This window comes from Diabrotica virgifera, chromosome 1, assembly GCF_917563875.1.
Source record: "Diabrotica virgifera virgifera chromosome 1, PGI_DIABVI_V3a".
Classification (NCBI taxonomy): domain Eukaryota; kingdom Metazoa; phylum Arthropoda; class Insecta; order Coleoptera; family Chrysomelidae; genus Diabrotica; species Diabrotica virgifera.
The window spans coordinates 123,443,596-123,454,806 of record NC_065443.1 but is presented as its reverse complement, the minus strand read 5'-3'; the positions used below and the strand labels follow the sequence as shown (position 1 = coordinate 123,454,806).

Here is an 11,211-nt window from a genome sequence, read left to right as displayed (position 1 = left end):
TTCCGGATTGCAACTAACGAAATGGCATAGATGCCCTAGCGGCAACTGCTAGCAAAAAGACTAAGTTTTCACTCTAATGGCATATAATGATTGACTCTGATTGGAGTATGAAGGGAGAAATTCTCGATGGAACTTTACCGCGCTGAGCAGATGGGACGTGAATTTTAAATTGTAGAATTCCCTCATCTTCCTTAGTCTCAGCATCCGTGTGGCTTGCAAATTGTAGAAGCCTCGGAGGTGTAACCAGAGAAGGCTCCCATTGTTTTCATTATGTTATTTTATATGCCATTAGAGTGAAAACTTAGACTTTTTAATAACTTCATCCATAACAGAAATAAATCACAATGGGCTCAGCACTCCACCTTATCTAATCCCGTCGTTATTAGAAAATTCGCCTGAGATTAGGTTACTCGTCTTTACCTGGTTTTTTGTGTTGACACACAAACTCTTTATTACACTTACAAGTTCTTCATCTACTTCCTTGTTTATCAGACTTTGCCATATTCCTTCTCTATTGACAATACCAAACACCTTTTTCATATCTAAAATCTCCAGGTACAGTGTATCGTTTTTTAACAGTGTTTTTTCAGTGATTTGCTGTAGTGTGAATATGATCTTGTACGCTGTGTGATGGTCTAAATCCACTTTGTATATCTGCCAGTCGAGATTCGACTATCTCTGGTAGTTTATTTTCTAGAATGATTTCGTAGATTTTCAACGCTGAGCAGAGAAGTGATATACCCCTATAATTAGTACACTTTTTATTTGCAAAGGACCCCGCAGAAACCTTATGGGAAATAGCTCTCTGTCAAATGCTCTGAAACTTTGGATTCTGGTAGTCCTTGATGTGTAGAACAAAAGACCCCATGGGCGCGTAGCTCCAAAAAATCATAGTTCTAAGATATAAGCCTCTGAATTTATAGGTGTAGTGAGGACGTTTGAGTTGGAATAAATTCATTTTCTCGAGAATGGGCGACTCTGGAGATAAATTACGAATCAGAACAATTTTTATTTTTAAATTACAATTTTTTAGCATATATATCATACTAGTGACGTAATTCATCTGGGCGTGATGACGCAATCAATGATATTTTTAAATAGGAATAGGGGTCGTGTGATAGCTCATTTGAAAGGTTATTTAATTCTCTATTCACTAATATAAACATTAACATAATCATTTATACAGGGTGCCCAATTTTTTTAATTAAATTAATTGAGACACAAAGAAGAAAGTATATAATTTATTAAATTTTAAATACATTTTACTGCTGTCAGAAAACAGAAAAAAATGTTTATTTGATAAAAAAATATTGTTTTTCGCTTATTAAAGCTGCCACCCACATGCCTCTTAGCAGTTTGAACATTTAATTTAAGCGAAAAGCAATGTTTATTTTTCAAATTAACATTTTTTTCTGTTTTCTGACGGCAGTAAAATGTATTTCGAAATAAATAAATAAATTATATACATTCTTATTTTGTCTCAATTAATATAATTAAAAAAATTTGGCCACCCTGTATAAATAATTACGTTAATATTTATATTAGTGAATAGAGAATTAAATTACCTTTCAAATGAGCTATCACACGACCCCTATTCCTATTTAAAAAAATCATTGATTGCATCATCACGCCCAGATGGATGACGTCACTAGTATGATATATACGCCAAAAAATTATAATTTATAAATAAAAATCGAGCTGATTCGTAATTTATCTCCAGAGTCTCCCATTTTCGAGAAAATGAGTTTATTCCAACTCAAACGTCCTCACTGTATCTATAATTTCAGAGGCTTATATCTTAGAACTATGATTTTTTGGAGCTACGCGCCCATGGAGTCTTTTGTTCTACATATCAAGGACTATCAGAATCCAAAGTTTCAGAGCATTTGACAGAGAGCCATGTCCCATAAGGTCTCGGCGGGGTCCTTTACGGACATTTATTTAAATTTTGCAATATATTGTTTTCGTTTATATATTATTTAAATTTATTTCATTATCTTTTATTTTGCAATATTGACGATTTATGTAATTTCAGCAAATTGTGTTTGTTGTTTTTTCTCTGGCTCTTTGTAAGCTTGATCCATAAAATTGTAAAATTTCAGCGACAATAAAAAAAAATTATTCTATTCAATTTTATAACTAATCAAACTACATTTTCAAAATTAAAATAAACAAACTATATTTGTAAATGAATTTATCTTTATATAAAGAACTTTATAACTTTTTATTAAATTTCAGCCTCCATTTGCCAAAATTTTTTAAAAAGTGGCCCCAATACCTATATCATTATGGTTAGAGTTAAGTAGACTTGCTATAACTTCTAATCTGAAGTTTCAGCCTCCATTTGCCAAATTTTTTGAAAAGTGGCTCCAATACCTATGTCATTGTGATTATAGTTTAGTAGACTTGCTAATGTACCTAAAGACACGAGGTAGAGTAGTAGCAGGGCTATTTTTGGAATTAGTGGACCAAATATAATGGGTCTTACATAATCGGTTAGGCATGATTCTAAACCCCTAAAAAAAATTATGAGTTATATAATAAAGAGAGCATAGACTTCAACAAATATTTCAAAATCAAAATTAGCCAAATCGATCCAGTCGTTTTCATGTTAGAAAATAAAAAATATAAGAAAAGGGAATAAAATTAAAAAACTCTAACAAGAAGTAAAACCACCTCTATGTAAGTTGGTATATTTATTAAAACTTAAAAAATCCCAATGGATTGAATAAAATATGTCCAATTCAGAACGTTTTCAGACCTATCGGTCCATCATCAGTGAATGTGCATATTTGCTAAATAGCCCCAGAACCAAACAATGGTTGAATTTAAAATTCAATTTACATTATTTAAAAATAATATTAATCAGGCTAAACGCCGATGTTAAAGGATATCGCCTATGGGAACATGGTGAAACCCTACCAAAACCTCAATCAACCATCTTAGGCCAACTTTGACTATAAAGTGTCACAAGTGTCTCACTTCACACTTGTGACACTTTATAGTCAAAGTTGGCCTAAGATGGTTGATTGAGGTTTTGGTAGGGTTTCACCATGTTCCCATAGGCGATATCCTTTAACATCGGCGTTTAGCCTGATTAATATTATTTTTAAATAATGTAAATTGAATTTTAAATTCAACCATTGTTTGGTTCTGGGGCTATTTAGCAAGTATGCACATTCACTGATGATGGACCGATAGGTCTGAAAACGTTCTGAATTGGACATATTTTATTCAATCCATTGGGATTTTTTAAGTTTTAATAAATATACCAACTTACATAGAGGTGGTTTTACTTCTTGTTAGAGTTTTTTAACTATATGGTATACAGCCAACCTAGGGAACTTCCCTTTTAGTGGAATAAAATTACGTTTAATATTTGTCCAGTAATTATCGTGCCAGACAAACTGTGTCTCTGCATGACGTGTCGTTCAAACCTTTTAGTAGATTAGATAGCCTGTATTCTTTAAGACGAATACTTCTTGCTACCCAAGATAATAATGATAATGAATAAACATAAAATTATGATGAATAAAATAGACTGAAATAGTATAAAATATTCTTCGTTTATTCATCAGAAATCAGTAGTTTTATTTTTCTTCTTCTTTTTATTCTTCATCCTGTTTGCATCCACTCCTGGAAAAAGGCCTCCCCATGAGTTCTCTATTCTTCTCTGTTTTGTACTATTTGGTGCCAGTTTCTCCCCATATTTGCTTTGATGTTTTCTTGCCATCGTATTTGTGGTCTTCCTCTACTACGACTATGCTCGCGTGGTCTCCAATGTACAATGTTTCTCGCCCAACTTTCGATGTTTTGTCGTGCCACGTGTCCTACCTAGTTTCATTTCATTTGTGCAATTCTTTCAGTTACATTTTCCACCTTCGTCCTGCTTCGCACGTCCTCATTTCGAATACATATGTTTCTTCGGAGATACTCCTAACATAGCTCGTTCGATCGCTCTCCGTGTTGTTCTTAATGTATTGGCTGATACCTCTGTAAGTGCCATTGTCTCCATCCCATAGGACGCCATAGGCCATAGGTCATAACATAACTGGTAGAATACAACTGCTGAATATCCTTTTCTTTAGATTTATTGGTATCTTTTTGTTTTTAATCACTAACTCTTCCTACTGCTGCAAAAGTCATTCTGATTCTTCTAGTTATTTCTGCCGTTTGATTGCCTAGTTTGGTCGTGTTACCTAGGTATACCCCATTCCACGAATATACGACCCTCTTGGATTATCGCGACAACGAATATTTCGACACCCCATAGAACAAGGTTGTAACTCATTTTTAGCGATTTTACAGGAGAGGCAAAAAACGAAAACATGAATTTTTAAAAATTTGTAGCGAAATGATTAGACTCTTTTACACTAATGTGATATGATATTTATAAAATAATAAGGGATTACTGTGAGATGTATGCTTTGTAATTTTATTAGCTATTGAAAATCTTGAGTTTGATTGAGATACTACCATGAGATTGAACATGAGTGTCCTTAGAAAAAGGTTGTAACTCGCCTAACAAACATTTTACACTCTCCGTGTTAATTATTTTTCCCATTTAATTATTAAAGGTTGTATGTTTTGAGTTATTTGCAACATTTCTAGGAGAAAATTAGTTTTTATGGTATATTTAAACAAAATATTAACTCACAGTTTACACAATTTTAATAGGAAATTATAAATTTTATAATAACATTACTATCACTATGAAAAAAAAATGGTATAAAATATCTCAAAATTTTCGCATTCTTATTGCGTATCTGTAAATATTTAATTTTAAACCATTTTACTTTATTACTTTACTCTTTTACTCTTTTACTATTAATATCTACTTCAAAATTAGCATGTGTGTCCTTAAATAGGTTAAAATTTAGAATCTGCTTCTGATTTATTTCAGTTACGGATTTAGGCTTGCCTGATGCTTTGGCATATGGTTATCGTATCATGGTTATATATAGGTGTGGAGCATATACGACTTAATATTTTTCGGTTTTTCTATAAGGGCATACATTGAATCACCCTCGTTTTGTGAATGTGCCATTTGAAAAAATACATGTGTAATGTTAATATTAAACTTTTTCACTACATAGAAGTACGTAGCAAACACTATTCTATACTTATTTTCTCCACCGCAACTATCAAAAAGGAAAAAACCAGTCCGTAGATCCTTTTTTACTTTTATTTCCATAAATTGACTTAAGAGATACACCGTATGTTTAAATAATTTATAAATTAAACATACGTGCAACAAAGTTGTAACTCATTTAAAAACCTTGTTAATCGTCAACTATAAAGAAAGTAAAATATTTAACATAGGGAGTATCCAGTGTTACTGCCTTTTTCACTCTATAATGGCACACGTAAGTTAAAATACAACTTTTTTCAATGGAGTATTAGCCAAATTATTGGGAATTAAACTATGTCGTTTATATTGACGTGCGCGCAATTTTTTGTTGAATTCGCCTGTGTTGAAATCTGAAAAAAGATGTAACTTTAGTTACAACCTTGTTCAATGGGAGTGTCGATTTTACTGTGCAAAATATGAAGAACGAAAATAAATGGCAAATTATATTGTTGTTTATTGGAGTAATTATTAGAGCCATTTCCATTCGCACTCCTTATGTTGCACACTAAAATATTCGTTGTCGCGATAATCCAAAACAGTCGTATATTCGTGGAATACACCATATAGATACTCTTCGACAGATCTCACTTCCATCTAAGTCGATTGCGATATCTGTATTTGCCATCACTTTTATTTTATTTAAGTTCATTTTGAAAGTTTAAAATGCCTAAAATTAAGCAGTTTCTGAATTTTAAAAGCTATCATACTCACCAATGCATATGCAGACACATAATTGCAGCAAAAATATCATCTAAAACAGCATTTGGCGTTATAAACGTAGCTGGGACTAATCCTACTAGAGATAACGTTACTAGTTTTTCAAAAGGCCAAATTTTAGCATGATTGCCACTCATATATCTTTTGGAAAAATCATAAAGGGATGGCTTTATACAAGTAGCTTGAAATAACTGCCTGGGTTGGTTACTTTTGGTAAATTGTACGAAATATTTTTGTGGTTCCGTTATGATTGCAGTTGTTCTGAGTAGATTGCTAAAAACTTTATAACTGAGTGGTTAGAACATTATATTATAAAAAATTCTAGAAAGTTTTAAGCCAACCACTCGCTATACCGTTGCGTTGTTCAATTTTGTCGAATTCGACTAATTGACAAAAATTTTGATCATGTGTGGCCGTACCGGGTGTCCCAATAAGAATGGCTCTCGGCCATATCTCAGGAACCGTTTATAGTAGAGCTTTGAAATAAAAAATTTTATAACAAAAGTTGCCTCAAGAAAAGCCTGGAAATTATTTTCATAATTGTGGGACCACCGCTAGAGGGAGTAATTGAATATCCAAAATTATAAAATCTAAATTTTACAAAATTTTCCTAATGAAGGGGCACTGGAAATCCGATCGTCGTATTCTTCATAAAATTCTACGCATATTTGATTTGACAAGTTTAGGTCTACCTTTGGAAATAAGAGGTGGGGGTGAGTGGGAACCTTGTTATGAAAAACTGGCTGTGAGTCCGGTTCTGCTTAATCAAATTTTGCAAACTTGGTATTGTTGAAGACAGATATTTTTCGTCAATGTAAAAGTTATGATTTCGAACCAACTTACTGAGTAATATGCCAGCTAGAAGGCGTTATATAATTTTTTTCAGAAATATAGTGTTACTTGGAAAATATTAAATACAAACATGCATTTTTAATACCATATTACAAAATTAGACAAAATTAGCAACAGAATAGCGAAAACCGCATGTTAATACCTTTTTTATATCTCAAGATATCTTACAATACGTGTAAATTTAAAAACATAACTGTTACTGTCACCGGTAAACGAAATTCATTAAAAGTAGTGTGCTATGGAAACAACAAAGAAACATTTTCCAGCTATCAACGTATATTAGGTCTTTTCAACGCTTCTCATTTGTTTCGAGCCTCGTTCATATCTCGTATATTAATATTATACACGGATTATACGGCATATGACAGAGGCTCGAAACAAATGAGAAGCGTTGAAAAGCCCTATTACAAAGAAATAAAAACAACTATTTAGTGATGACATAAACGTTCAAATTTTTGCCCATCATTTTTGTTGCAAACATTTACTCTTTCAAGAGTAGATTGAACAGCAGTCTCAATTTCTGCTCTCGATATGCTTTGAATGGCGTTTAGTATTCTCTGGATAATGTATTCTAGAGTAATGTATGATGGGCAACAAGTTGAATATTTAGGTCGTCACTAAGTAGTCCTTTTTGTTCTGTGTTATATTTAATTTTAATAGTATTGTTTCTATTGTTGTTTTAATTAATTATATTTTTATACGTTGACATCTGGAAAATATTATTTTGTTTTTTTCCACAGCACACTACTTTTCATTAACTTAGTTTACCGGTGATAGTAACAGTTATGTATAAAATTTACACGTTTCTCGAGATATCTTGAGATAGAAAAAAGATATCGACATGCAGTTTTCGCTATTCTATTGCTAATTTAATCTAATTTTATAAAGTATGATTAAAAATGTATACTTGTATTTAATATTTTCCAAAGAAAACTAGATTTCTGAAAAAAATTAAATAACGCCTCCCAGCTGGCTTATTACTTATTAGGATGGTTCAAAATTATCACGCTTACATTTAAGAAAAAGATCTGTCTTCAACAAGACCCAGTTTTCAAAATTTGATTTAGCAGAACCGGACTTAAAGCCATTTTTTCATAACAAGGTTCCCACTCACCCCCACCTCTTATTTGCAAAGGTAGAGTTAAACTTGTTAAATCAAATATGCGCAGAATTTGATGAAGAATACAATAATCGGATTTCCAGTGCACCTTCATTAGGAAAATTTTGTAAAATTTAGATTTTTTTATTTTTGATATTCAATTACGCCCTCTAGCGGTGGACCCACAATTATGAAAATAATTTGCAAGCTTTTCCTGAGGCAACTTTTGTTATAAATTTTTTTATTTCAAAGCTCTACTATAAACGGTTCCTGAGATATGGCCGAGAGCCATTCTTATTGGGACACCCGGTACATTCAACAAAATCATTACAATTTGACCACAGAGAGACTGGCCTCTCTGCTGCAGTACAGCAGAATTGATATCGTCGACGTTTTGTTGAACGACACCGCAGTACTGTGAGTCGGTCGGCTTTGTTTTTATAATATATTTTTTCTACAATCACTTGATAAAGAAGACTTTTTCGCTTGTCAATGGCAACGAAAAGTTGACGTTTACTGAGTACCGTCACTTTATCGCTCTAGCGTGTCAAGTTTGATTTTACGCTCGTCATCCGTAGCAACCGTACAACCATAAAATACAAACACATTGAACATTCAAACTGATAGATATAAAAGTTAATGTTATGACATTATAATGACAGATATAAAATAGTTACAATTAAGGTAATGATTTAAAAATAGTTTCATTTTATTAAGAGATTGTAGAAAAAATGTTGTATGTATTACAAGCGCAAAGTGACATTATAGTTGCCAACTACATAATAGTATATTGTATGCACGTGCAGTATATGGTCTGCATAGGCCCCAAAGTGAAAATAAATGTTTTTTTTTTTTTCATTTTATAATGACTTTGGCTTAGCCAATTAGCCAGACTATTATCGCCGGTCCAGAAGAAGAATGGCGTAACTAAAAAAGCCAAATTTCTCAGGAAAGCAGAAAAATAATTTTAAAATATTTAAAATAGGGATTAAAAATAAAGAGCATCGGTATGGCGTTTATTCTTACAATGATGGCTTTTTTATCCCTATTGGTTCGAATTCCATTATCTTAATTTTCAGCCCTATCTACAGTTGGGTCATTATTCATCCAAAAATTTTTAAATAGTTAAAATAGTGATTAAATAAAGAGTAACCGTCCAGAAGCATCGGTATGGCTTTTGAACTTACAATGATGGCTTTTAGTTTCATCCCTAGTTGTTCGAATTTCATTATCTTAATTTAATCCTCCCATTTTCAACCCTATTTACAGTTGCGTCATTCTTCATCTGAAACAAGGTATAAAATGATGTTTATTTCAATAACGACGTAACTACCCTGTAGTGGTTCAGCACATAGTTACAGTTCTGTCGCTTTTGTATCATCTGTACACAGTATTTTAGAAGTTAATTACGCAATAAATAGGAATTGACAAAATGTGCATTTAATATGTATTTAAATGAAGCTGTTTCACAAATTATGCGATGCTTTTTGTGATTAGTGTAATGAAAATATTAATAGTTTTCAGAATTTCTTTACCTGCATTTCTTGAAGAGCTCCGTAGAATTGCAGCAAGAACCATATTTATCGTACCTAAATAAAACTTTTATACATAAATGTCAAAATATTATTTCAAAGAAAACGTCAGAGATAACATCAAACGAGGTCGATTTAAATAAAACAATAATATCACACGTAAGCGTCGAATACGTTTTGCCGTCAGAGCAAATTCACAAATACTTTCTTGACATATTGTGTATATTGCTCTTTAGGTAAAATGTATGTAAACCGGGAATATCTCCAGAAATATTCGAGAATTTTCAATTTTTATTTTAATGGTGTTTTGTTTAAGTTTTAAGCTGTAAACTATTGGTATTGTAACTAAAATGCGGAAAGGAGGCTATAATTAGCTTATCTTAGCTTAGTACCATCTTTTTAATTCAGTACTTAAATTACGTCTCAACAGCTACTGAACTAATTTTTCTTCGTTATTGATATTTTATGGACTTACGGTTTTTAAATATTTATTCTTCTTTATATAGTAGTCATGTTGTGACTGGCTGATTGACATAAAGTCCATGCCATTAAAAAGAAGAAAGAAAACTAAAATGCGAAGAAATATTCCTGGTTATTAATGGTAGGGGAGCAAAGTATGCTAAATGTGCAGTCACTCGAGCGTTATGGGGACCTATTGGGTTGTGAAGAGTAGGTCCTAAAATCAAAAAAAGTTAAGTAAAGTTTTCCATTTTAGTGGGCGCTTGCCATTTTTTAATTTAATTTTCCATTTCCAACAATCGTTTTTTCCGATTATAAGGCCATCTATCCACAATTCGAAACAATTTTTCGAATAAAAGTTACTTATTTTTACGTAAGGAATCCAAATCTGCAATAAAAAATGGGGGCTCCTATTTAAGATTTTAAAGTAACCCCCCACCTCACCTCAGTGGGGGGTCGTGTTAATGCCAACTGATAGATTTTTCAAAAATATTAAATAAGTGTATTTTACAGTTTTTCGATCTGATGTTCATTTCGCGAAATATCGCGGGATTCGTATTTAAAATATTAAATTAACCTCCCATCCCTCTCCGTAGGAAGTCATGTTTGGTATCATTCGATAGATTTTAAAAAAATATTGAGCACATATTTTTTAGTTTTTCGATCTGTCATTCATTTCGCGAAATATTCGCTTTTTTCTTGTGAAATTTTGGGACTCCCCCATTTCCTTACGCCCGGCTAAAATCGTCAGATTTTTGAAATATACACTCATTTGCATGTACTTAACTTACCTTATCTTAATCTGACAATTTCGAGTTTTTTTAAAGATAGATTTTTTTTTTTCGGGCCCCCCTTAACGAAAAAGGGGAACTCCCCTGTGTTAAGAGCCAATATATGGTAGAGGTACATCTGCAGGGTACCAGGTTTCTCCTCATATGATAATCTGACGCGCTCGAGTAACTGCAAAAATCCCCGCTTGGGCTCCCCTACCATAAGGTGCTGTACGTTTTCGTACGTTAAGGTGCTGTGAGGATTAAATTATTCTTCTATTTTTACCAGCAGTGTGGAACATTTCGTAAATAGAAATTCCCATCCACTGGCAATTTTTACGCAGCTTTTTAGACAATAATTGCACCGATCTTATTGGTTTTCTTAATAATGTAACTATAATATCTGTAAAAGCAATTTCAATATATATTTGGAATATCATAAAACTTAGATTTTTGTTTTAAATGAATGAGCTTTAGTTTCTCCTTCATTGATGTTTAAAAAAAAACAAGTTCTCCATTTCAGTTAGTGATAGCGCTTAACTTTTTTTCCCCTTAAACCGCGCAAACCTTATGTAAATTAGGTCCCAGTGGATTTCGTTCATACTTTGGGAAAATACCCTTTAAAGCATCCTGATAAAAAGTTCTCATGGG

The 11,211-nt window shown here is 32.5% G+C and overlaps 1 protein-coding gene across 2 annotated transcripts; it reads right to left on the bottom strand.

Annotated features, from left to right (window-relative positions):
• Positions 1–2,156: 2,156 nt before the first annotated feature.
• LOC114327039 (succinate dehydrogenase [ubiquinone] cytochrome b small subunit, mitochondrial-like) lies at positions 2,157–9,518 on the bottom strand. Of its 2 annotated transcripts, none has more exons than XM_028275538.2 (3): positions 9,335–9,457; positions 5,843–6,121; positions 2,157–2,516 (listed from the first exon to the last, which is right to left on the bottom strand). In XM_028275538.2, the coding sequence occupies exons 2-3, from the start codon at positions 5,983–5,985 to the stop codon at positions 2,321–2,323; spliced, it is 339 nt and encodes a 112-aa protein (XP_028131339.1). In that variant the 5' UTR covers positions 5,986–6,121; positions 9,335–9,457; the 3' UTR covers positions 2,157–2,320. The 2 variants fall into 2 exon arrangements, with proteins under 2 accessions (XP_028131339.1, XP_028131338.1); XM_028275537.2 differs by having other exon boundaries at positions 2,159–2,516; positions 5,843–6,128; positions 9,335–9,518.
• Positions 9,519–11,211: the final 1,693 nt, after the last annotated feature.